This window comes from Indicator indicator, chromosome 5, assembly GCF_027791375.1.
Source record: "Indicator indicator isolate 239-I01 chromosome 5, UM_Iind_1.1, whole genome shotgun sequence".
NCBI classification, from domain to species: domain Eukaryota; kingdom Metazoa; phylum Chordata; class Aves; order Piciformes; family Indicatoridae; genus Indicator; species Indicator indicator.
The window spans coordinates 24,275,764-24,303,317 of NC_072014.1; the positions used below are offsets into that span (position 1 = coordinate 24,275,764).

The 27,554-nt window shown below is 36.1% G+C and overlaps 1 protein-coding gene across 1 annotated transcript in view; it reads left to right on the top strand.

Annotated features, from left to right (window-relative positions):
- Positions 1-5,705: 5,705 nt before the first annotated feature.
- Positions 5,706-27,554, top strand: part of FAP (fibroblast activation protein alpha) — a 37,771-nt gene continuing 15,922 nt past the window's right edge. The window contains exons 1-16 of the mRNA XM_054381230.1: positions 5,706-5,837; positions 6,256-6,340; positions 10,901-10,996; positions 13,252-13,346; positions 13,497-13,571; positions 13,762-13,814; positions 14,906-14,978; positions 16,553-16,673; positions 17,742-17,896; positions 18,960-19,063; positions 19,390-19,525; positions 24,887-24,931; positions 25,595-25,699; positions 25,791-25,861; positions 26,254-26,307; positions 26,638-26,762. Coding sequence (XP_054237205.1) covers positions 5,706-5,837; positions 6,256-6,340; positions 10,901-10,996; positions 13,252-13,346; positions 13,497-13,571; positions 13,762-13,814; positions 14,906-14,978; positions 16,553-16,673; positions 17,742-17,896; positions 18,960-19,063; positions 19,390-19,525; positions 24,887-24,931; positions 25,595-25,699; positions 25,791-25,861; positions 26,254-26,307; positions 26,638-26,762 — 1,525 coding nt within the window. The remainder of the gene's footprint in view (positions 5,838-6,255; positions 6,341-10,900; positions 10,997-13,251; positions 13,347-13,496; positions 13,572-13,761; positions 13,815-14,905; positions 14,979-16,552; positions 16,674-17,741; positions 17,897-18,959; positions 19,064-19,389; positions 19,526-24,886; positions 24,932-25,594; positions 25,700-25,790; positions 25,862-26,253; positions 26,308-26,637; positions 26,763-27,554) is intronic.

The following is a 27,554-nucleotide window of genomic DNA, read 5'->3' on the forward strand; positions in this document are numbered from 1 at the left end:
AGAACATAGGACAGACACCTTGAAACATGCCATGGTGATTATTTTCTGGTTTTCTTCCTGCTGTAGCCCTTTTGAAGATAAACATGTCTCAAAAGGGGAACCATTTAAAGAGGATGTATTAGCTGAGTATTTCTGAATTGTGGCTTTGTCAGTGCTTTCATGACTGAGCTCTTCCCCTCTTTAGCTGTAAGCTGTAACATACCTGCTCTGTGTTTTCACAGACCAAAATAAAGTTTCCATTAAAAGACGTTTCAAAAAATCAAGCCCTTAACCTGACTTGAAATTGATTATTGTAATGGCAAGTGACTTTCTGTGTGTAAAACAGGATTTTTAACTGGCTATATGATAAGGTACATTTTTCCAATAAATTTCTATAATGATTAACCTTTGCCAACTGTGATACTGTTTATTCACTTTCACTTTTAAGTATTTTGACAATAATACTACCAGGGTTTCACTCCAGTGATTTAAATCATAGTGGTATTCTGACTGTAAAAATAGCATAATGTATCTCCATATTGATCTAATTGTCAGATTCCCTCTGCCCCTGAATTTGCAGGTAAGATATAAGAGGGTGGAAAGAAGGTCTGTTTGTTGTTACAACGGTCAGCTTTGCAAATTCAGGATGAAGTGGTATGGTTACTCACACAGACATGTAAACGCTTCAGTAGCCCCAGGTAAAATTTCTAAGTTACATTGCTAAAAACTATATCCCATTGCTAAAAACTATATCCCAGCAAAAAATAATCTTACAATGGTGAGACCTGTAATTGCTCTATATTTTAATGAAGAATAAAAATATTGTGTGCATTTTATTTAGTCAGTTTTTATTTCAGGTTTGCATCAGGACCAGATTTGAGATTTTCTTGTGGGTTTTTTCATATTTTTGGCCTTGCTTCTGGCGGTAGGGAAAAAAATCTAATTTCTGGCTGAGAAGAGCAGAAAATTTCAGATATTGCCAACCTGATACAGGCCATTTTGGGATTAGCTGATTACTTCTAAACAAATTACAGGATTATTAAATAAATATACAGACAATGACTTTTCACTGTAGCATTTTTGTAGATTAGAATATGCTTATACTATAGAAATTGTGATTTATTTTTAGGTTAAAAAGAAAACAACTTCTTACTGAAAGGTAATAGGTGATATATGCAGAAATACTTAAAAATATAGCACTTCCACAGGTATTTTTGAATTATACAAATAAAACAGGAAAGGCTACTGAGAGATAGGGAGTGTAAACAGTTTGCAGTGTATTTGTTTTATATTTGCATATATCTTTATATTGTGCATTGTTCACAGCAGAACAAATGTGAAATCTTTTTTTTTATTCAGCATTAGATATTTCGCTAGTTAAAAAATTGAAACCAATCCCTTCATCTATTATTCTTATAAACTTAGGTTATTCTTCTTATGTTACAGTATTTTGCTTAATACTGAAAGTTTTGGCTCCTAGAATCTACTGATTTAGCATTATGTGCAGGACAAATTTTACAATTTTTATGCACTGATCTGAGAATCTTACTATTTATTGGAGATGTATTAAGTATTTTTGTTCATATGCTCAGTATTATTAGAATAGTCTCTCTTGGTAAATAATCATTCTACAGATCATCTCTGGATTTCTGTATTAATGAGTTGTTACAGTTATACACATGTATAATCATAAAACCATAGAATGCTTTGGGTTGGAAGTGACCTTAAAGATCATCTAATTCCAACCCCCCCTACCATGGGCAGGGACACCTGGAGATGGTTGGATTTCTGGGCTGCAAGTAAACATTCTCAGGTCATGTTGAGCTTCTCAGCAACCAACACTCCCAAGTCCTTCTCCACAGGGCTGCTCTCAATGAATTCCCTGTCCAGCCTGTATTTGTGCTTGGTATTGCCTCAACCAGTGTGTGGGACCTTGCACATGGCCTTGTTGGTGTTTGCACAGACCTACTTCTCAAGCCTCTGTATATTGTGTACAGTGTATATACTTCACTATATATAGCATTTCCAAGTGTGTGAAGTAATTTAATCAGTACTTTGAAAAAGTGTAAAATCATGATAAAATATCATTGCCAAGATTATTGCTGGGTCCTCAATCAAATAATTTTCAATGCTGAGTAGTTTTTCTGAAATCTGAGCTTTTGATACTTCCCTTTATTGAAGCAGCAAGAACATATGCAAATAGATTTTTTTTGTTCTTATATAGTTGATTTCAACAGGACATCACAAACATACCTGGGTTTCTTGTATTTCACCTGTGTGCTGCCAGTTTGTAGCATTACTCAGTCACATCATCAAAATGAGTGTTTGCACAATCTCACTTCTGCATAATGTGTCAATGAACCTCAAATGAATCCTGCCTGTGTGGAGGATAAGGAATTTCTAGTTCACATTATTGTCTCTGAATGGAGTTGTAAAACGTGCCTATATTGTTCATCCAGGAAGTGTGAAGTTGTAAAAAAACAGGCTAAATTGCCAGATTTTATCTGCTAGTTACTTCTGCATATATTGCCTTTATGGACACAAAGTCGTCCAGGGAGTGTGACAATCATGATTGTATTTTCTACTTACAGCTCTTACTTGTTCATAAATGTGGAAAGAAACAAAACTTAGTTATTAGGGATTTGTCTAGCTATGTGTGGTTACTTAAAGACTGGTTCAGCTTTAGTTGCATTTTCATTATTCTGTCTAGTTTTGGTCTGATACCATGCACAACCTACATCTCTAAGTCTGCATTTCCTCATCTGGGAAATACTTTAATAACCCTAGAGTAGTTCCATAACTGATTAGATAGTTGCAGTACAAACTCATTCTGTTTTCTATTCCATAATTTGTCCGTTTCTCCAACCCTTTTTAGTTTTCTTACAATTTTATTTCTATCTTAAATTACTGTCTTCTGAAGTTGCAGAGGTCAGGAAGAGCTCTAGCTGTTGAAAGAATTGCTGTTGCTTCTTTACTGGTACTAGTTTACACAGCCCAGAAAAGGGAGTGAAGCTGTTAGCAGCAACAGATTTACAAAGCTTGTAAAGGTCATTTCTCTGCCAGGTCAGTTTTGGTTCGCTTCTAATGCTGCAGCCTTTGTCAGTCTTGCTACAGTACATGCCTAAATAATAAAACTTTCAAGTTAGAAAATTGTGTACACAGTCTCTTTGCAAAGTCTTTTAGATCATGTGAGTTTGAGTCATTTCCTTGAGGCATTCTCTAAATATGCATTCATTAGAGGAAGCCTCATATTTGGAAAATACAACTAGCCTGATCCAAACCTGCATTTGCAATTTTGTGATATTCTGGTTGTCAGGAATAACCAACATTGGTAAGAAAAAAAATTATTTTTCTGAACTGTGTTTTTGAAAATACATGTGGCATTAACCACAGAATGCTAGGAAATAAGTACAGTTTGGAAATATGAATAAGAAGCATGAGTTACAGGGGGAGGGGGGGAATAATTTGTCACAATCCTTTCCTGTTTTGGAAAGTTTGAGTAGCTGTGGTTTCATCTTGTTATGAAACACTTGGTTTTGAGCTCAGTTCTGCCCTTCATATACAGTGTATGCAGAACAATCCATTTTAGCCTTCTCAGCCAGACCTTATTCAGAAACTTTGTCTTATATAACTAGTACTTCACTGTTTTCACAAGAACTAGGGAGAAAGGGGAACTGAGTTTATGGGAATATAAGGTATGCTTCATATAATTGTTTTTTTCAGACAACTAATTTGAATCTCTTTTCAAAAATCCTGCCACCAAGACTAATATAAGGAAGGTTGCCCTAACACTGGCTGGATCAACTGCTGCCTCACCAAGGCTCATATTCCATGCCATACTGTTAGGCTAGTGTGGTAACTTGACTATTTTTGGTGATAACATTATTTTGGTTGTGGTTTTTTTTTTTTTTCTTCTGTAAAACATTAGCCCAAGTTCTGCTATACAGTTTGGTGTGACAGGAAACCTCTCTCATGTACGCCATTTTACATTTTCAAAAGAGAAGGCGATTCAGCTACTCCTGAATTTCAGTAAGATTTGGGTATTCAGTCCTTGTTAACCTCCTCTGGAAAATCATAGTCCCTGTGCCTGACTTCCACACAGAGGCACCACCCTTCTGGGTTCCTTTCCTCACCCTCTGATTTTTCCCTTTTTGGTATTAAGCGCTGGAGAAAAACACAAGACTGGTGCAGGAAGAAAGATGGGGCAATTCAGCAGACTCCACATGCAAAATCAGCAATGCCTAAACCTGCACCTAGTCCCTGCTTTCTAAGTTTCATGTCACACCTAGTGAACATTTTGTCATTTTGTGGCCTTCTTTGGAAGTTGACATTTACCACAAGGACTGAAGCAGCAGCAAGAAAGTTGCTGAGCTGTGCCTGGCAGTCTATACAGAGCAAGCAGAGGAAGGCCCAGCATTAGGCACCGCCCTCTCCTCTGGCTTGAGCACTGGGTGAAATGGCTGGGAAGTTAGAGGTGCTAAGCGGACAATGGGCTTTGTTTTGTAGCTCAGTTCAGCTGCAGCCATCCGTAGCGCCTTTCTGTACATAACACAGAGCCTCTGTGCACTCTGTACAGGTCCTTGGTTGGTGTTTTGTTCCATCACACTGTTTGGATGACTACAAAAGGCGCAAGACTGCCCTTTTAAAAAGTTATTTATTTTTATTTGTGCCTAGTAACACATTGAAATGTCTGGCCCAGTCTCATGCTCAAGTCAATCATCTGAAAGAATGCGGTATGAGCACTGGAAGAATTTAATTTTTGAGATCATCGTTTTGAGGCATTGGACATCAATAATAAGTAGTTATGCGTTGCAGGGTGTGTGGAGACGCATTAAAGAGCATCCGAGCTCACGAAACAAAGCCAGCACGCCTGAAGCGTGAGGACACGTTGGGAAAGAGCAAAGAGCAGTGGCGAACGGAGGAACAGCTGTGCGCAGGAGCAAGCTAAACGCCTCTACCAGCCCAGGAAACGCTGCCTTCGTTCTGCTGCTTTCAGCAAGGGCTGGGCTGCTAGGGGGCGGGCGACCGCTAGGGGGCAGCATGCCTGTTCCCCTCTGACCGTCATTTCCACCCGTCTCTGGCTGTCGGGGTAGAATCTGAGGGCAGGGTGCAGAGCCTGCGTTTTCCGCTCCGGCCCGGGAGCGGCTTTGACGGAGACTGTTAGTGAGAATGTTGGGGTGAAGTGAGCGTAATGAGCACGACATGCTTTTACTTCCTTTCACGAGCGTTTTTCTCTCTGCCTCAGAATCTCATGTGTAACTTGACACTCTGGTCTCAAGAGAAATGTTCTCTGTTTTCTTTGACCTCAGTGAGCTAAATAAAATAACGTGCAGTTGGTGGTTTAAGCACTATTTCAGAATTTGCACTGGGCCTGTAGATACTTACTTCTGTAAGCAATCTTACATAGCCTGGAGAAGTTTATGGTTCTTTGAGAAAAAAATTAATTCTCACATATGAAAGACATTAAACAATGTCTGTTTCTGCTTCTTGTTTTGCATTCTTAAGCCATCATTTATTGTTTCAGCAAGTAAACATACATGAATTATATATAAACAATAATGGTACTGGATTTTCTTTTAATTTCTCTGAAAAGAGTAGAAATAAGGTTGTACTATGTCCTGATAATGTGAGGACTGCCAAAATACACAGTAGATACTTTTCAGAGAAAACCAGTATATATATCAACTAACTGTTGAGTCATAAAACCCCTAAGTTAGTGTAAGCAGATGTTGGTTACAGCTGACATTGATGGGAAGTATATAATCACCACCCCTGTAGCAATCCACTGGTCCAAGAATTTCTCCGAAAGTGTGTTTCTAATTTTATGGAAACCCTTTGAAATTTGGCAGTTTTCAAAAGTATGTAGGGGGGGGGAAAAAGTCTGCCAGAGGTTTGGCCTCCAACTGTGAAAACAGACACTGCTTTTTCAAACTCCTCTCCTAGATCCACTGACCAACACCCAGAAGAGAGAATTCACATTCTTGTAGAATACAGCAGGAAAATGAAGGTCTGTATACTGCTGAATTCAGCTTTTGTTAACGTTTATATCTGTTGTTTTGAACTGTCAGCTATTCCACACGGCCATGCTGTGATGTATTTCTTTTAAAGGAAAAGGAAAGGGAAGTCTTTTCAAATGTACTTCAGGGACGTTTTTGCTTGTTGTTTGGACAGATTACAACAGTTAGAGAAAGTGGGAGGATTTAGTTACTTAAGAGTCAGAGAAGTTTGCTTCAGGCAGTATTAAAAATGTAATTATTGTTTGTTTCTGCCCTACAGACTCGGCTAAAAATTGTAGTTGGTGTGGTTCTGTGCCTTTTGCTTTCCTTATTACTTATCTGTATAATACTGCTTCCATCAAGAGGTAAGGTGTTTGTAATCTAATGTGGTGTAAAACACAACAGCTTTAGCTGCTATGGCTTCTAAAGTTCACAAAAGTTTGTCACATCATCTTTAGGATTGTTCTGTCAGAATTGTTATGACTTTATCACTTCACAGAAATGCATTGACAGCTGAAATATCCTGAAGGTAGGATTGAAATACCAGCAGATGTTGAAACAAGGAACTCCTTGATGTGAAAAGCACATGAATTAACTTTATTGTGCACGATATATAATGTTCTTAGACAGGACTGCAAAAGTAATTCGCAGATCTCATATTATTTTTTGGTTTAGGAGTTACAAGATTCTCACAAGCTGCTAGTAATTTTCATTAGCTTGGTGAATTTCTACTGAGTTTTAAATGGTTGTGTTGTAATTACAGAAGTTGTCTATGCAATTGCAAGTTAAACATTTTGTTATAGGGATGCACAGTTTGCTTCAGTATTATGTCAGCAGTAGGTAAATCAACACAGTGTGGTCTGATAAGTCTCCTGGTAGTTTCAAGTGAGTGTAGTTTGAAATTTAGAGCCTGAATGGCACCTACTTGGTAATTCTTTTCTGTCTGAGGTATAGTAATGGCAGTATAAGTATTCACAAGGTCCTTTCACTATAGCAGATGAATGCCTCTGTAATAATTAATAATTAAATTAATAACTAAAATAGTAATAAATCCCCTACATTCCAATAACAGTATTTACTTAAAGGGATTTATTTTTCTGTTGTCATTCTTTGTTCATATGTTGGCAGGGTGACAGAGATAAATTGGTTTTGCATTTACAACAAAATGTTATAAAATCAGCTATCTGCTTAAGTCTTGTGGAAGTTAAGACCTATAGTTAATATGAAGGTTTTAGAAAAGGTGAAATCTCTTTCCTACTTGATATTTCTGTGGAATATGGTTATCATGAGTTGTTTTATTGAGAGAAGGCTTGGAGGTTTCTGAAGCAGTTAGGGTTGGTTCTGTTATGTGCATGTGCATAGATTATATCAAGGTGGGAGGCAATGCGGGGAAGAGTTAGGAATGTGCTGTGTGATTTACCTAACTATGATAATCCAGCTATGATAACCCAATTCTAAACAGTTCAGAAAAGTTCTTTTCATGTGTACACTGGTGTATCTAGTACTGTTCTTCTGCAGCAAGAACAAAAACACCTGGCTGCAGTTTAAAAACAATGGTGGAACCACAGGCTGAGCTACAATTAACTGAATGTATTGCTTAGGCTCCAAATTAACCTTTTATCCTGCTATATTTAGTGATTGCCCAGAATTCTGCCTGTTGATATTTCTCTTGACCTAGGCCTGAGACCAAGGCCCTGGTCTTGGTCTTTCGAAAATTACTTTTTCAGACTTCCTTTTCTTCTCTTCTTATTCTAAAGGGTGTTTTTGAAGTAACCTTAACTGAAAAAGCAGTGGCACACCTTCCAAAAAATGACTGAATGTAATGCAGGGGTGGCAAAGCAGATTCAATTGATGTGGAGCTGAGCATGACCAGAAGTTCTGGAGCAGGGTCGGGAGTGTTGTAATTAGTTTCTGACACTGAACTGAGCTGCGGTTTCCTTAATTGGAAGGCTGTTTTCCTATACACATTGAACTAACTTTTGCATTAGCTGTTCAGCATCAACCCACAGAGATGAGAATGGACGTTCTAGTGCAGAAGCAGAATATAATACCATGCTAACTAGTTTTCTTTTGGCAAGTTATCTATACACGGTCTTACAGTGGGTGCTAAATAAAATACGTGTATGTATGTATATATATGTGTGTGTGTGTGTTAAAACATGTGAATACATATATACAACTACATGTATGAAAACAACACATAAAGAAACCAGAACACTTTCTAGTTAATATATGCAGTTGCTTTAATTTGGCAGTAGAGACAATTTATATGGCTGTTCATTAGACCATGTTGTGGAGTAAGCCAACAGGTCTTTGAAATCTAAAGCAAGGATTGTGTTGGTCTACCCACAACCAGTCTTTGAAAGGGAATGATCCTGATAATACAAACAGAATTTCACAGTCATGGATTGGTGTGCATAAAGTTAATCTGAGTTTAATATAATTGCAAGTTCTGCTTTCTATGTTTTATTAAGTTCTTTCTAGAAAAATGAACTGAACAGTAAAAAAGCAGGTATCTGCATAAAGCTAGTGAGCATTAATAGATGCTCACAGGCTTATATCACATTTATACATGTATGTTGAATACACTCATATGCATGAGTGAGAATTATGATTATGGAATAAAGTGAGTTATACTGTGAAGCAAAATAACCAACTCTGTGCACGGAGAAATACAAAACTGCACTTTGTCATTGAATGCAAATGGACCACAAAGAGTTAAAACTCGGACAGCGGGGTGATGAAGGGAAAGAAGCATAGGTGACATTTGATAAGCATTATTTCTTTGGTTCGCTCTGCTGTTTCCTTTTTTTCCCTGGGTATCTTTTTTTTTATCTTTTTTTTATTTCACAGAAAATTGAAACAATGAAAGAATACCAGTCCTTCCAATAGCAGTCCACATCAAAGTCTGTGTGGTGCTTCAGACATGTAAAGTACTTTTCATGTTAAGGTCTGTTCTCTGAGTGGAGATTTTGAATGCTATTACTGAACCAGTCTTTAGTTACAGAAGAAAGAATGGGCAACAGTTACAGGAAACAGTTGAAACTACTGATTTTAATTCAAGCATTTAAACATATCTTCTGTTGCCTAGAAACAAGCATTCCAAATTATAAGTAATCAAGTAAGAAATAGTTGTGTTCCAATTATTTGCAGCCCACTGGTAGAAATTCAGATAGGAGTAGACACATTTTGAAAATCATTAGCAGTCATAATAAATTATCACAGAATATTAAGTATGTAAGGGTGAGATGGGTAACAGAGTAAAAGTTTAAATTAGAGCTGTGAAAATTAGACCAGAGATAAGACATTTGTGATGTTGTTTGTCTTTGTAGTAAAAAATCCTCTAAAAATGGGAGAAGGAAGCAGGAAATTTTATCAGATTAATGTGTTAAACAGGACTACTACTTTAAGCTTCCTGTACACACAACCATGGAAACAGATCTTATAGGGAATTTATTTTCCTAATAGGCATATTCACTTAGAGAGTTTAAACTGAAAACTAGTGATACGTAATCATCATTCAATACAAATAGAGGTAGACTCTTCTTTGGAATTATTTTCTGTGTACTTTTTAAAGTTTGCCATCTTCTATCCTTATGGTTAATGTATCAAAGATCTCTAACATACTCATTGTATTAGCAAGAGGACTTAACTTCTTATTGAACTTCTTGGGGTATTTTCTGGACATACTGCTAGTTCAGAGTTTATACTAATAGGTTTTTGCCTATGGATTGGCATTCGGTTTTATTTCCCATGACAGCTTTCTTCTGCATTAGTGAAGACAAGGCTAGTGTCAAGTCAACCTGACATGTGCATTCTACAGTAAGTAATAGTCACTTAGCAGAAGAAAACATGTATTATCATTACGAAGTACCATAGGAGAGAATATGAAGAAACATTTCCTAGGAAGTCAGTGTGATCTTAACAGAGGGCAGCTGTAATGAGGAAGTGATGGAGCATGATATGAAACCTGAGGGCAACGAGTCATCTTGATTATCTGGTTGTCATCTGAGCGCTCTGAAGGAACAGGGGAAGTGACAGAGATGTACCAGGCCATAGTATGACATCTCCACTGCCTCTGAAGGCAGAAGTCCCCTTAAAGAAGAAAAGCATGGAATACAGAATGCCTAGCCCTAAAAGCTGCCATTATTATAGTACTTAACTTTAAAAACTGGTCTTTATCAGGAATGTTCCTATGTTAACAACTGTCTGCTCTGCTTAGAAATCAAATATCAGGGTACTTGTCTTTTCTCCAGAATCATTCCTAATTTTGAAGTATTAAATTAAAAGTTGACATTTGTGTTCACTCATTCGTTACTTTTGAGCATTATTTTTACCTGCATAACTTCATCTGTTTTTTTTTCGTGTGGCTGCTAAGACATATAGATGGATGGTGATTATTTTGCAAGCCTTTTATCAGTCTGACAGTGATTAATGAGGCATTTACGAAATTTGGCAGTAGGGTTTGTATGCACATCCTGTTGTTTGACTCTCCATTAAAATAGTTATCTCTACATACCGCACGAGTTCATGAAACCCATGCTTTCAAAAAAAACCTTGATTTGTCTTTTGTGTGGAAGAGGCTTTTCTTGGGCTCACAGAGTCTACAAATAAGCATGTCTGACTGAATGAACAACCGTGAAATAAATTCGTTTTTCTAGTTTCTAAATTTGTGTTCTTAAAGGTAAGTCCTTCAGAGGCTAAAGGACTTTATCAGAGACTTTATCAGAACAGTAATAGAGGACTTTCTTTTCTGATATGCCTACTCTGCATACCTCCAGGATTATGCTAACTTTTCTGTTCCCTGATGCTAAGTATAAAAAAAAGAAAATAGTAGACGAGTAATTACTTCTTTTTTTCCTTCCCTAGTATTTTTTTTCACTTTGCAGCATTGCATTAAGAGAAACATTCTGTCTTATTTGTAGTTATCAACACAAATGATGGTCCCAGAGCTCTTACGTTGGAGGATTATTTGAATGGAAACTTCCAATACAAAACATTTTTTCCATATTGGGTGTCAGGTAGGTAAAACCTATTCTCAAATGTACATAAGCCTTTATAATACATATTTCCAGACTGGTTTACACAGATTTCAGAAATGAATTTTCCTTTCAGCTTTCCTGTGAATGAATGCTAACTATGAAATTAAACAATCTGCTAGTCAAAACTTATGGCTGAAATTTACTATTCTGTCAGTCATTCTAGAAATTCCAGGTATTTGATATTTCAACAGACATGTTTCAGTCAAATATAAGCTGTAATTTTACAGCGGCTTTCAATGTTTTCTTTCTTTTACTGTCATATTCATTGCAGCAAGTGAAAGAAATATGTCAATGTCAGTCATTTCTTAAGCAATCTCCCTTTTTTGTGTTTGTCACAGCACTTTTTCATTTACCGTTTGTGATAATTGAAGTATCCTGACTTACAGGTCCCATTCTTTGTTTTATGTAGTACCTAGCTCTGCAGGGAGCCCAGTGGTTCCTATCACACTTAAGGAAATGCTGACACTGCTGAAATTCCTAAGTTTCAATGCATTGCATAGAAAATAAGGTTGAGTTTTTAAGCAAGTTCCTTAAGGTAGAAGATCACAGAATCACATGGGGTTGTTTAGCCTGGAGAAGAGGAGGCTCAGGGGTGACCTGAAGGGAGGTTGTAGCCAGGCGGGGGTTTGTCTCTTCTCCCAGACAACCAGCAGCAGAACAAGAGGACACAGTCTCAAGTTGAGTCAGGGGAGGTATAGGCTGGATATTAGGAGGAAGTTCTTCACAGAGAGAGTGATTGCCCATTGGAATGGGCTGCCCAGGGAGGTGGTGGAGTCACCGTCCCTGGAGATATTCAAGAAAAGACTGGAAGGGGCACTTAGTGCCATGGTCTAGTTGATTGAATAGGGCTGGGTGATGGGTTAGACTGGATGATCTTCCAACCTGGTTGATTCTATGAATCACAGAATTAACCAGGTTGGAAAAGACCTTCAAGATCATCATTAAGATAAACACATGAAGTTAATTGCTGCTGATAGAAGTGTCTGTATATGGCTGAAATACTAGTCTTGTTATCATGGAGTTGCAGCCGCCCCAAAAAGGTTGAGTTAGATTGGATTGCATTCTAGCACACACACTACTACCACTCCTATCTATGTACTGCTTCGAGCAATTACTGTTTCTGACTAGAGATGAGAAACATAGAGACTATTCACATAGAGTCTTGCTAAGTGAGTTTTAACCCACAATTTTAGAATTGAACTGAAGCCTCCCAGGAAATCTCTACCAGCATTTCAAGTTTTGTAATTAGCAATTTGAACTATATTGCCATGACTTATATGATTTAAAAATTTGTTAACATTCTTTCTGAATGTCTTGGGTATGTAGGCAGCATATCACCTAAACATAATATTCTACTTCCCTCTTTGTATGTTTCTAACTTGGACTTATCTTTCCACTTAATAGTCACAAAGCTCATGCAAGAGTCATGCCACAGATTCCATATTCATGCCTACTGCATTTCATATGCCTACTTTTCTTCTGATGCAAGGAGTTAAAATTCAGTATCTCTTTCTAAGAGCTCCTGACAACACTACAAGTGCTATTACACAAATGATAGAAGTGTACTCGAAAGATCCATGCCCTGATCTAATTTCCTAGAAATGGACACCTTATACAGTGTTTCTGGCTGCTTTTAAACTGTTAAATTCCTTGTCTCTGTTTATAGCAGTGAAAGTAGTGATGTGAAATTAAAATTCTGATCTTCATTCTGTACCAGACTATAGCTCAGGTTTTGAGCACGGGTAGGGTTAAATTCCATTATTCATTTTGTAGGATTCCATGTAATTTTGTAGGACCTATTTAAGGGCAGTATAATTTCTGTATGTCAGTTATGTGATACTGCTCTTATCTGAGGAGTCTGCACAAATGTAAATGGTCTGGTGAAATTAGAAGATCTTGAGTGTTTTAAACATTTGTATTGCAATACTGACTTTCTAATGACTCTCTGGTGTTCTTGATCAGACATAAGAGAGAATAAAACCTGTCATTTAATTATAAAATTAACTAGCTGATTCTCTGTGCAGTGTGTAATCTTGAGAACTCAAGAACACTGAAGACAATTTGTTGATAAGTCTATACTTTGGAAACATTGGAATAAAAACATTTTTATATGTATGCCAAAAGATATTTGCTCAAAATCTATTCATGGGCAAGAGTGTGAATACTTTGATAAACAGATTTGTTTTGTAGTATCTTCTGTGCAAGGTAACAGCCCTTTTATCTTGTTTATAAAGATAATGAATATCTTCATCAGTCTGCAGAAGATGATATTGTTCTTTACAATGTTGAAATGAACTACCCAACTACCATCATGACTAACAGCACAATGGTATGTACCTTTTTTGGTTGATAAAAAGGCAGTAAAGTGCAGTTGTCTTTCAAGTGCCAGTTTAAAAGTGAGAGGATTAAAGCTCAATTCATCAAATCCTTATTTAGAAGTTTTTTTTACTAGACTCTAATCTACTTCTTAATCTTTCAGAAACAAGTTAATGCTTCAAATTATGTGTTATCATCAGACAAATATTTCATAGCTCTGGAAAGCAATTATTCAAAGGTAATTATTTTAATATATTGTTTAATTAAATGTTTATTTTCATTTAGTATTTTGTTGGTTGTGGTTTCCATAGATAAATGTTTCTTGGTACTTTCTTGAGAAAGGGGTAGGCTGTGAAAAGGCAGATGATTATTTTTAATTAGGTTATCTTTTTCCAAGTTAATGTTATTTCCTTGCTTAAATTTTGCAGCTGTGGAGATACTCTTATACAGCATCATACCACATTTATGACCTCATATATGGGTAAGGCATGATAGTCTTACAGAGAGCTACAGTGAATACTCTGTAGTCATGTGCTAACAAGCATTTCCACTGAAAAACTCTTTAGTAATGTGGCTACCACCCTGCTTTGCTTTTGCTTGAATCTATCAGGTTACTCATTTGCTTGAAAAAAAAATGGCCTCTAAGAAAACCATACAGTCCTTTCATCTACTCATCCAGTAGACTGGATTAATTTATGTTTCATATCTGGACTGATTTATGTTTCATGCCCTAAAACTTTCACCACTCAAGATTCTCTTTTTTTTTTCTTTGCATAATTTTCTCCTACTTTTTCTTGGCTACCTGGGTCCACTTCAGTCTCACACCTGATGTCTCTATGCCCTACTTCGGTCTAATTCATCCTTTTTATGGTTGATCTAATCTTTAGTTTTCTTAAAACTCTCATGTGTCCTTTAGTATTCCAGTGATCTTGTAACAGTCCATCCTGGATTCCTCAGAAGTTTACAGCTTCTCTCATGGCAAATGGTCTCTTTCCCAGGATCTTCCCCATACCACTTCTTTTTCCACCCAAATTCGAAGGATCTGCCTCCCCAGTCACCTTTTTATGCCATAAGCAGCAGCATGACAAAATGCTTCTTAGTTCTGAGGAAGAGGGGCTGCAGTGAGCTGTACCATTCTTGGGAAACTGTTGGCTCAAGGTGACAGGAAAGAATTGCTGCAAGCTAATGTGAATAGAGAAGTACAGAAAGTGGATTGTGATCCTTAAGTTATAACTGCTGCTGTTAAGCTTGCCTTAGCATGCTATATATCCTCAGTTCACATTTCCCAGTAACTTGCCAAGCCTGTCATGCAGACTGCAGATAGAAAGAGATAAGGTTGTCTTCTTAGGCTGATGGATATGTTTTCAAGAAGTTGAGTTTCAAGCCTTTACCATCAGTGGTACACACCGTCACATTAATGCATGTCTCACTACCTGCCTTAATTTTGCATTGCTCAAAAACCCATAAGCTGCTAGAAAATACAGCTCTTCATGAATTTTATATGAATGTACAGTATAACAATTCACTTGCACTTTGCATAAAAAGCCATCTCAACCTCTTTCCTTTTTTTAGTGGTTTTGTAACAGAAAATCAGCTTCCACATAAAGTACAGTACATATCCTGGTCACCCGTTGGACACAAATTGGTCAGTAAAGACAATGAAGTGCTAGAATGATTTTGATTTGTGTTGCTAGAAAATACGTATTTGCTTTTGATTATTATTTTCTTAGGCCATATTTTTAACAGGCTTGTGTGTACTAACCTTGGTTGTGAGGAAGAATGACAAAGAAAGCAGTTTTTACTTCTTAAAATTTAATTTAGTTGTGTCTTAAAAATCCATGTTCTTAGCTGCATTACATGTTTCAGTTTACTAGCCAGTATCTCATAACTGAACAACATAATTGTCTATAGGACTCAATGTAGTTTCAAGGCCTGAAAAACAATGTGTTTTCCATCAAAAAACTTAGAGAAAGTGTAACACATGAGTTTAATGTGGAGATTTAGAGATGCGATATGTAAAATCTTTTCTCAGATGTTTACTATATGACATGGCTGCCAGATTCTTCTTACAAAAAATAGTATTTTATTCTTTTTTAATAGCTACTTGATAGCCAAATACATATTTCTCAGTAATTTTAACAGACTTACTAGATGTAGTAACAATTTTATAAACTGTTTTTATTCTTGGTTCCAAAGCATCAGCCCAATAATATTTAGTATTTTTTTTAACTACTTACCCAGTACTGACAAACTGTTTGTACAACATAAAAATTTTAAACATCATACTAATTTCAGAAAATACCAAGGAAGTATGTTAAGTATTAATGCACAATTTATTATGAAAAATTTTCTGTGTCTAGGAGAATGTTAGAGTTCTCTCAATTAAATTTTGTTATGTTCTTTATCAAGAATTCTGAAGACAGAACACAATGAAGATAGTTGCCTATCTTTCTAGTATTAATAATCTGTGATGTTTTAATACAATAATTCTTGCATCTGAGAATTTCAGGAGATGTTTTTCACTTAAAACACAAAGTAGTTAAAATGTTAAACTGATATTGCTGACAAGTGCTTAGAGCATTAAAATGCACAATTTTCAAAGAAAGTGATGTTTCTGATTCTGGTTTCTTCATTTGATTGAAGCTTAGAGATACCCAAAGCCTGCAAGTGTTTCTTTCAGGTACTCTCTTTTGGTAACTAATTTACAAAAAAACAACAAACCATCACAGACAGAGTAAAACTCTTTATCTCATTTCACATCACCTAGGCTTTTTGACATATTTAGAAAAATCCAATAATTTTATTTTTAGTCATGTTTTTTTGTTGTTTGGTTATTTTTGGTTTGTTTTTTCTAGACATAAAACGCATTGTCTGAGAATCTCTTAAAAAACATAGCAATATGAATGAGTTTCAACAAAATTATTTTCATGATTTTCCTCAGCAAAGCTAGGCACAGAATCCTCTGAGTTTGTTAAAATAAAAGAGTTGTTCAGGATTTAGCCTAACATAGTTGAACATGGAATTCGGTCTGCAATGTATAATATTTTTACAGAGTTACCTACCTTTGTGGAATTTGCAAGGGCTTCTAGCCTAGCATTTATTTTCTGTTTTGTGTTCCTTATATATTCTTGTTGGTATAACATAAGAGCATTGACTGCAGCATAGACTAACCCCTATTACTAATGCCTATATTCACAAGAAATACTTTCTTGTATTTAGGTGTATGTATATCAGAATAACATCTATTTGAAACAAAGTCCAGGAGAGGCACCAATTAAAATAACTTCTGATGGAAAACAGAATGAAATATTTAATGGGATTCCTGATTGGGTCTATGAAGGTAAGTAAATCTTGAAGGGCAACAACTGACCTGTTAAGTGCTTTGTTTAGATGACCTGTTTCTCACAATCCATTCTAAAATATCTGTGATGATATATTATTTTTAAAGCCCTATGGATTGTTTAATTTTGTGTTCATAATGTGTAACCAAAATCATGAGTCTTTTGTTACTGAAAGTCTATCAGAACTTTACAAATTGGACTTCCTTCTTCTGCACAGGTAGTGGTTGGGAATTAAGCTTTGTGGTAGTTTTAGGCTGATGCCTAGGAAATTTTCCACAGATCTTGAGTAGAAAGTGGAAGAATGTAAATAACTTACCATTAGATGTAAAGTGAAAATAATGATAAGGTCTAAATAATCCCATTTGTTTGATAACTAATATGAAGTTAGTTGTATAAACTAAATCTTTCTTTTTGTTGGCTCTTTGCTCTAGCAGATACTAGCTGGTTGCTTGTGCTGGCTTGCTGATCTTGGCTGCGTTCTTGGTGTGGCTAAGTACTAACCACCTATGCTCTGCTTCTCTCTTCTTTTTTCTCTTTCCTTTGTCTGGGGTGGGGAGAGGGGGAAGCTAATGGTATCCCCCTGGTTTTGTCCAGTGGGGGTTCTTGTGTTGTTTATAAATTGTAAATACAGGTAAATATTGTATGTTTTTGTGTATATTCATTGCATTTCACATTTCTAGATTTTAGTCTGCTTGTAAATATAGCTTAATTTGCTTCCAACTGAGCTGGTCTGGCAAATTTTATTTTGGGGGTAATTCTCTCAAACTAGTTGGGGGGGTAAATTTCAACCCACCATGAGCTTCAATTGAAATTTTAATTTTGGTAAAAATTTTTTAATTTGGTTTAAAAAAAAAAAACAAACAACACACGCACACAGCAAAAACCCAAGTGTGCCAGTTTTGAGAGGTCTTAAGGTTTTCAAAACAGTGATGCATTGTAGCATGTTATGTGTTATTTAGTATAACTCTACATGTCTACGTTCCTAAGTGTAGAATGCTAAAATATATTATATGATAGATAAATTACAGTCATAGATTATTATAAACGTGTTCTCTTTTTTGCCTCAGAGGAAATGCTTGCAACAAAATACGCACTGTGGTGGTCTCCAAGTGGAAAATATTTAGCATATGTACAATTTAATGATTCTAATATACCAGTTATTGAATATTCGTATTTTGGTGAGGACCAGTATCCTAGAAAAATAATTATCCCATACCCAAAGGTATGTTTTCACATTATTTTGACTTCCTTTCTGTTGAGAAATTAATTATGACAATGGTAAAATTATCTGTGCTTTTAAGAAGGGTTGTATTACAGTATTTAAATCCATTGTGGCCTAAACTTAGGCCAAATCCTGGGAAGGTGTAAGTGCCTTCCAAACTGTAAATATTTTGATATCAGTGCAGTAAATGGAGTTGCTTGTGTAAGTCAAAAGCATGTACAAAAGTGCTTGCATGATCAAGCCTTGTTTTTTTCAATTCAGTTTACTTATTGTGCTGTGTATACATGCAGTTGTTATTTTTTATTACAGTAAATGAATTATGAGACATTTCTTATTTTGAAATATGAAGGCTATGACAGCTTCAATTTATTTGCACACTTCATAGTGCTTTTTGATCTCAAAGGGCTTTGGATTTTAACTGCTTTCAAGTGCCAGATCTAAGGCAAAGAGGTTTTGGGTTGGCATTTTTCAGCACATATTAGAGAGCTCTGCTGATTCCTGTCTTGTTCATATGATTGCAAATGATCATGTTAATGTATCTTAAGAAGCTACTCACCCGTTGGCTGGGTTACGCTTCTAAAGTGAAGCTGTATGGTTTAGACCACACATGGAAGAGAATTAAAAAACTAATAATGTATGCAATGAATAAGCAAGCATGAAATCAGTTTAAGCTAAAACATTTTATTTCACAGCTGGGATGTCAAAGAGCACTTGTAATCATGTGAATTTACTCCTCGGATTTTATGCCAAAGTATGCAAAGATCCACACTACAAATAGAATGCTGGTTCCCATCAAGCACATTTTCTGCATGGAAAGGCACTAAATTTTACTGTTTAAAAGATTTCTTTATATATGAAATGATGGAAAGTTAAGTAATCTACTATTGCTGTAGTGTCACTCTAAGATCTGGTAAGACCACATTTTCCCTACTGTATTCAACTGAATACATATTTTATACTATATATCTATATATAGATATATATCCTTTCCTGCAGAAAAGCATCATTTACCTTAATCTGAATTGCTCAGAAATTGATTTGAATTACTTTGTTTGTTTTGAAGGCTGGGGCTAAAAATCCAACTGTTAAAGTGTTTATTGTAGACACCACTAATTCTGAAGTGTTTGGTCCTAAGGAGGTGCCAGTTCCTTCAGCCATAGCATCCAGGTAGTGTGCCTTCAAATGTCTTCTCTTTTTTAAAAAAAGGTTTTGACTATTTGTTTTAAATGCTTGAACCTCTTAATTCTTGTTTCTGACAGTGGAGTGTCATATTCATCTACTAGATGGATCAGAAAGTAAAAATGTATTTTGATTCTTTCTGTCTATATGATACATTGTTAAAAAGGACAAAACAAAAATCCCTATGACAGCAGAAGCTTTGCTGTTGTTTCCACAGAGCAATATTAGAGATACAATCTGTAGCAATGCTTCTGTATGTCTGTTATTTAATAACAACTATTTCTTTCTTTCTTTGTTTTTTTCTTTCTTTTTAGTGATCACTATTTTACTTGGCTTACTTGGGTAACAGATAGTCGGATCTGTGTACAATGGCTAAAGAGAATCCAGAATTTTTCAGTCTTAGCTATTTGTGACTTCAAAGAAAATTCAAATACTTGGGACTGTCCAGAGGTAAGAAAGTTGGAAATGTAAACTTAACAGTCCTGAAATTAGTATTTGCTAATCTCATCTGCATAGCTATATTAACACCCACTGGTCATACACAGGTTGCTCTGATTTACTTGCAGAAGTATATTCAATCTTGCCCTGAAATCTTTTAGAAAATAATTGTGTGCCTGCCGTAATTTTATTTTCCAGTGTTTGATCACATTCAGCTTTTACCCACTAGTGTTACCTTTTTCAATATTTTAATTGCTGAGAAATAAAATCAGCAAAATATTTTGTAGTGAGGCTTAAATAACATTCAAAGCAACAAAAATAAGAATGCTGCTGAGCAGCTTTTAGTACTCATGCTTTGTTCCTTCTTGCTTCCCCGTCTTCAGAAGTGGAACCATATCCCAGAATATTTTTAAAGAAAATCTTACTATACTACATTGAAATTTCATACTAAGTTTGACTAAATCATGTGTTTTATGATTAATGTTAATATCATCAAAAGAATATACAGATTTTAAAGAAGGCCATCTTTCAGGAGGGAGAAATTCTTCTGTCTTGTCAAATCATACAGCTGTAGAAACCAGGCAAGTTTTCCGAATTGAAAAGAAAACCTCAGGCTAATTGCAACAGTAGCTCTCCATTTTGTTTAAATAAGTCATTCCATCATTAAGACAGTCTGGAGAGAGAACAGTGTTCTGTTGAGCAGGATAGCTTAGGTGTAAAAGTTGTATAGCTTACATATAAAAGCCTTTCTGAAATCCGTATTCCTTGTAAAAACTGAAGACTGTAGACACTAATACACTCATATAGATCTTGAAGAAAAGGATAACCTTGAATTTCAGTAATTTCAGTAACTACTACAGAAATCTTGTTCATTGTCTTAGCATTGATGCTGTCTGTGTGTCTTGGTTTTGAGTTTATGGTACAGAACACCTCTAAAACCTAGCATTAGGCTGAAACTTTGAACTAATTGAAAATAAAAGGCAAGAATACTTATGAAAGTGTTCTGTATAACTCATAAATTGTAACTTTCGAGTTTATTGGCAAAGCCTTTCCAAGCTGAAAATAATTTTGGTCGTCTTTGTTGCAAACTCAAAGTAAAAGTCTTGATCTTTCAAAAGCATTATCAGTGAAGTAATTTTCCACAAATACCTTCATTTATTTAATTATATTTATTTATTTAATTATATATATAGTGCAACATTTGTTATATTGCCTACGTAATTGTTCCGCTTTGTAAGTACATTAACACTGACTCTCTCCCCTCCAGGTAACTAATATTTTGGTAACTAAATATTTCAGTAACTAAATATTTCAATGTAAAGGAAAAAAAGATCAAGGGTTCTAGAATTTTACTACAATCCGCCAAAGTACTTTAACAGTACTTGTGTGTAAGCAGTTTTATTATTTTCAATAGGCCTTTTTATGTGTTTAAATTTAAGTATGTGCTTAATTGCTTTGCTGGAACCAGACCAGAACAATTAACATCTTGCAGGACTGTGTTCATGGTTCTTGTTTAATTGCATTTCTCCATGAAACCTTATTTATGGAGTCACTACTGACGTTTCTATAATTCTATATTTATACAATGATACAATGCTTTTATCACATTAAAGTTTGCACAAATGGCCAATTGAAGGAGTGTGAACAGATGGGAGTGCTGCATTAGCTCTATTTGCAGTTAGAAAGTGTATCTCTGTACACTTCCATTGGCAAAAATAGTTCTCTTGTTGATTTCAGATTAAATCGGGATCTAAGGTACAATAAATATGCTAGTCTTTATATACTTGTGAATAATAACAAAATACAATCTACAAAATGTTCCTAAAGTGTTCAAATATTCACCACTTGCTCATGTGAATAGATCATAGACACCAATATGTCTTCAGTGGAACTATTCATGTGAGTAGAAGCGAGGCATGTGTTTGTGAAATTGGGATTTCCTATAAAGATGCCAGTTCTTTAATTAAATTCTGTAATCCAATGGAAGTCAATGGGACTACTCAAATGAGAGAAGGTAAATATATCCTTACTGTTATATGTCATCAAGATCTGAGCCTTAATTTAAAGAAAGGAAAATAAGTTTATATTGCAGATATAAACCAATTCATCCCATTCTTCTTATCTGAAAAAGAAATAAAATCCATCTTCTGAGTTAAAGCTCAGTGAAGCCCTTGAAAAGTACTAAACAGTCTTTCAAGGGCAAGTACCTGCAACTTTTGCTCAAATAAGTCACTTGGAACCAAGCAGAAAGGGAGAAAGCATGATTCTGAATGCTAGTGAAATTATATTGAGGATAACAAAATAATATTTAGAAAGCAAATTTGTTGAATTTATTTCAGACTGTGAAGAAATATGTATTAAATGAACAGCATAAAGAAAAGTTTGCAAGGTCAAAAAAGAAATACATTGACTGAATGTAGAGTGGTCAATTATTAAATCACTTGCTCCATCCAACAAGCAAAATACTACACTCTTTAATGAAAAAGTCTTAGGAAAGTATTGAAAATGCACTATAAACTTGGTAACATACATAGGAGTATAAAAACACCTTTAGCTGTAGGAGGTGCCAATCCATTTATGCTCAGTAAAAGTCTTTTAAAATCAGCTTGAAGAATGTTACAAGGAATTAAGACCTGCTAAACTTACATTCACAGTCTTGGGATATACTCTGGGTGATTTTTTTCCTGCTTGTGATTTTTGTCATTCCTTAATTCTTTCAAATATATTATTTGTGAGACTTCTAAAGTGTTGAAAATCAGGCCCTTTGATATTGCTAAGCTGAGTACCAAATATGAGGCCCCTTCATTTATATGTACTTTATTTAGCTAAACTATTTGACTTGTATTTTAAAGGTTTTTAAGGTTTACATTTGAAAGATGTACCTAGCAGTTACATTATCCACTTCATCTAAATCAACATCACAGTTTGGAATGAGAGAAAATACGTCAAATGAAACAGCTAATAATCTAACAGAGACTTTTAATATTATTATTTTTAAAATAATTTTACTTGATTTTTTTACTGAAAATTTCACACAATTAAGTAGTTGTTAATTCTTGCTTTCAGTAAAAATGTTGCATGTTAAAACAATCACTTTAGATTTTATTTAGCTCTTATGACAGCTGTTAAAAAATGATATTCTAATTAACATAGAATAATAGCATTGTTTTGGTTGGAAGACACCTGTAAGATCTAAGTCCACCCTGGTTATTAAACACTGTTCTGAAGTGCCATGCCCACACATTTCTTGAACACCTCCAGGGTCTGTGACTCTACCACGTCCACAGTAGAGTTCAGAGGGTCGTCATCAGTGGCACAGAGTCAACTTGGAGGCCTGTCACAAGTGGTGTCCCCCAGAGATCAGTATTGGGTCCAGTTTTGTTCAATATCTTTATCAACGACCTGGATGAGAGTATTGAGAGTACCCTCAGCAAGTTTGCTGATGATACAAAACTGGGGGGGTTGGCTGACACCCCCTCAGGCTGTGCAGCCATGCAGCGTCACCTGGACAGGCTGGAGAGCTGGGTGCAGGCAAACCTCATGAAGTTTAATAAGGACAAGTGCAGGGTCTTACATCTGGGGAGAAATAACAACAGGCACCAGTACAGGTTAGGGGCTGCCCTGCTGGAAAGCAACTCCACAGAGAAAGACCTTGGAGTGCTAGTGGACAGCAGGTTCTCCATGGAACAACAATGTGCCCTTGTGGCCAAGAGAGCCAATGGGATCCTGGGATGCATCAACAAAGTTGTCCAGCAGGTCTAGGGAAGTTCTTCTACCTCTCTGCTCTGCCCTGGTGAGACCACACCTGGAATACTGCATCCAGTTTTGGGCTCCCCAGTTCAAGAGACACAGAGACCTGCTGGGGAGAATCCAACAGAGAGCCACAAGGATGATTAGGGGACTTGAGCATCTCCCCTATGAAGAGAGACTGAGATCCCTGGGGCTGTTTAGTCTGGAGAAGAGAAGACTGAGAGGGGATCTGATCAATGTGTATAAATATCTGAGGGGTGGGTGTCAAGTGGAGGGGGCCAGGCTCTTTTTGGTGGTTCACAGTGGTAAGACAAGGAACAATGGGTTCAAACTTGAACATAGAAGATTTCACCTCAACCTGAGGAGAAACTTCTTTACAGTGAGGGTGATGGAGCACTGGAACAGGCTCCTCAGGCGGGTTGTGGAGTCTCTGGAGAGTTTCAAAACCTACTTGGATGTGTTCCTGTGTGGACTACCCTAAGTGATCCTCCTCTGGCAGGGGGGTTGGACCTGATGATCTCTTGAGGTCCCTTCCAACCTGATATACTGTGATACACCTTCCTCAGCAACCTATTCCGATGCCTGACCACTCTTTCTGTAAATAAATTTTTCCTAATATACAATCTAAACCTCCCCTGGCAGAGTTTCAGGCCATTTCCTCTCACTCTTATCACCTGATATTAGGAAGAAGAGACCTACCCCCACTTCACTACAACCTCCCTTCAGGTAGTTGTAGAAAAGAGCAATGAGGTCTCACCTCAGCCTCCTCTTCTTCACACTAAACAAGCCCAATTCCCTCAGCCTCTCCTCATAAGACTTGTTCTCTAGGCCCTTCATTGCCCTTCTCTGGACATGCTCCAGCACCTCAGTATCTTTCTCATACCACAGGGCCCAAAACTGAACACAGGACTCAAGATGCAGCCTCACCAGTGCTGAGTATAGGGTCACAATCACTTCCCTTCTCCTGCTGGCCACACTATTCTCAATAGAGTTTAGGATGTGGTTTGGCTTTATGGGCTTGCTGGCTCATGTTAATACCGCTGTCAAACAGCACCCCAAGATCATTTTCTGCTGGGCAACATTACAGCCATTCTGCCCCAAGCCTGTAATGTTGCATGGGGTTGTTTTGACCCAAGTGCAGTACTCAGCACTTGGTCTTGTTAAACCTCATAAAACGGACTTTGGCCCATCAACCCAGCCTGTCCCAATCTTTTGAAGAGCATTTCTACCATCAACCAGATCAACACTCCCACCCATTTTAGTGTCACCTGCAAATTTACTCAGGGTGCACTCAATTCCCTCATCCAGATCATTAATGAAGATATCAAAGAGAACTGGCCCCAGTACTGAACCCTGGGGAACACCACTTGTAGCTGGCCACAAACTGGTTTTAACTCACTGGGCCCAGCCACTCAGCAGGGTTTTTTTATCCAACATAGCATGTGCCAATGAGCAATCAATTTCTCCATTATTTACCTCAGGAAACCTTCAAGTCCCTGATCCTTCACAGCAAGTATACTAAAATTCTCTTTTACAAGCAGCTACAGATTTTTTTGTCTGAAGATTTTGAATCTCCATAACTTTATTCTTCTTAAGATGTATATGTTTGATTTTGTTTTTCAGAATCAACAGCACATAGAAGAGAGTCAAACAGGATGGGCAGGCGGAGTAGGTTTTCTTTTTGTACTCTGTTTGGATTTAATGAAAAACTAGTTTTCTGCCTCTTCACAGCAGTGTTTTGAAATGTGAAGCACCATTCTGACTCATACAACACTACTGCTTAAACATGTTGCACTGTAGGATTGAGATTTACGATGCCGTTCCAAGCATAATATCTGGATATCTGCTTTCTGAGATTAAAAACTCTTCTTCTGATTCCTTTTCCGAATATTAGACCAAGTGATTAGACACTGTGCTGAAGCAGGTGAAGTCATAAAAAGAGGTAGATTCATATTGCAATGTAATTCTTAGAAGTATTCTGGAGGCAAAGAATAGATTTAAAATTCCTCTGGTTATTGAGTCAGGAGACAATCTCAGTTGCACCATAGCAATTTTAGAATAAAACCTGTCCATTCAGAACACGGATTTAGTGCCAAGTGCTGCACATCTTGTGGGGTGTCTATGTAACCATTTTAAGAAATCTGACATAACAGATTAAAAATTGAAATGTGTACTGACCAGGATTCTGAATATCACAGATAAACACTTGTGCAAAATACTTTGTCTCATCTGAACTGAATAAACAGTCTGTTACTTTCAGTGTGTGTACTATAATCTACTAAACAGCTTGGACAGTTTAACTCATCTACCATTTTTCTTCCATTGTTTCAGTTCTTTGTTTCTACACCATATTTTACGTCAGATGGCAGCTCATACTACAAAATTTTTAGTGACAAAAATGGTTATAAGCATATTCATTACATCAATGGCTCTGTGGTAAGTCAAGCAAAGTGTTCTGCATTAATCTACTGTTAAGTTCCTGAAGTAATTCTGCAGTATTCATTAACTTATATGTCATGCTTCACAGGAGAATGCAGTCCAAATTACAAGTGGAGAATGGGAGGCAATATACATTTTTAGAGTAACAAATGATGCAATGTAAGTATCATGAAGAAAACATCCATCTTATAGAGAATTATTTAGAAATACTTAAATTTAATTATGTGGTTAACCCTCATACAATTTGCAGTTACTTCTCTTTTTATGGTCTTTCGTTCAGCTTACTATATACATAGGTATAGTTTTCATAATTGGAGTGATTAGCTCATGAGAAGATAGAATTCCTATTTGTATAGTTTCTTTGTCATCTATAATCAGAGTTTGAGCAAGGATTTATTAAGACGTAAGGTATATAAACTTAACTTACTCTTCCATCACATGCAGAAATCTCAAAAAGTCTAAGTTAACTTCCAAGACGGCTTTTCATCTTGGTGCTGCTTCATAGGTCATCACATTATGGATTATTTATTAACATATAAATGAATTTACAGTTTCTATTCAAGCAATGAATTTGAAGGCTATCCAGGAAGAAGAAATATTTACAAGTAAGTGTTATGAACGTTATCTTAATGATACTAGGGTGTTAGAAGATAGCTTGGGATTCGTCAATATAATAGTTTCAAGGTGGTTAAAGTGTAATTTCACAATGTACTTTAACTAAATATTGACCTCAAATTATATCTTAGAATTGAGGAGAAAGAGCTTCTAAAGCTTAAATATAATCTTGGGGGGGTGGGGGGTGGGGTAAAAAGGGAAATCATTTATTCTTAAATTGAACTGTTCTGAAACTACAGTGTTTGTGTTGTAGAATGTGAGGCAGGCGTGAAATTAGGTATAGAAAAATAAATATTGTTTCGTTTCATTGTTTTTCCTAGAATCAGTATTGGAAGTAAACCTATCAGAAAACAATGCATTACTTGCAATTTAAGGAAAGAGAGATGCCAGTATTATACAGCAAGGTTCAGTGAACATTCTAAATATTATGCCTTGATCTGTTATGGTATGTATAGCACAGGAGAAAACATATGATCAGTTGTTCTTTAAATTTATCAGAGATTTAAATAATGCTGATTATCTCAAATTTTTCCATGAGCAAAATCCTTGGGAAGATGGTTCAGAAAATACAAACATTTTCATTCTATTTTTTTTAATTTTCAACAAAAATCTAGGGATTTTTTAAATTAAAAACAAATTTGTGAAAGTCCTTCATAGAACAAACCAGTTTATCAAAGTCATCGTTTTTCTTGCCAAGAGTAGCACATAGAAACACACATTGATTTCCAATTCATGAGATCAAAGTTGGCAATGAGAAACTACTATAACTTGTTTCTCACCTGAAATTCTTAAAACCTGTCAGTCACAAAATGATGGATATTTTCTACCTGAGAACATTTTTAAACACTGAACAAAACTCAGTTCATCAAGTTGGATGATTTCAGTGATTTGAGTTTTTGTGTATTTCATCTAAAGTTTACTGTTCTGGTTCTGCACTGACTGATCAGATGAAGAGTTCCCTAGAACTTCCACTGTGCAGTAACAAATGTAGCAAATAATAACACCTTTCAATCATTTTGCACAAAGTAGTCAGTAAGGTCGTCACCATATGAAAGCCACTCACCTTCACAAATATGATGTGACATGTTTTCAGAAGAATGCTTCACATTGTTAATTCTGCATTCACCTTATGTAATCACATCTCAGGTAGTAACTAGATGTCACTTCATCTCTAGGAAGGAAGAGTTTGTTAGTAGATTTAAAGTTACTCCCATTATGTATGCTAAGAAATACATGT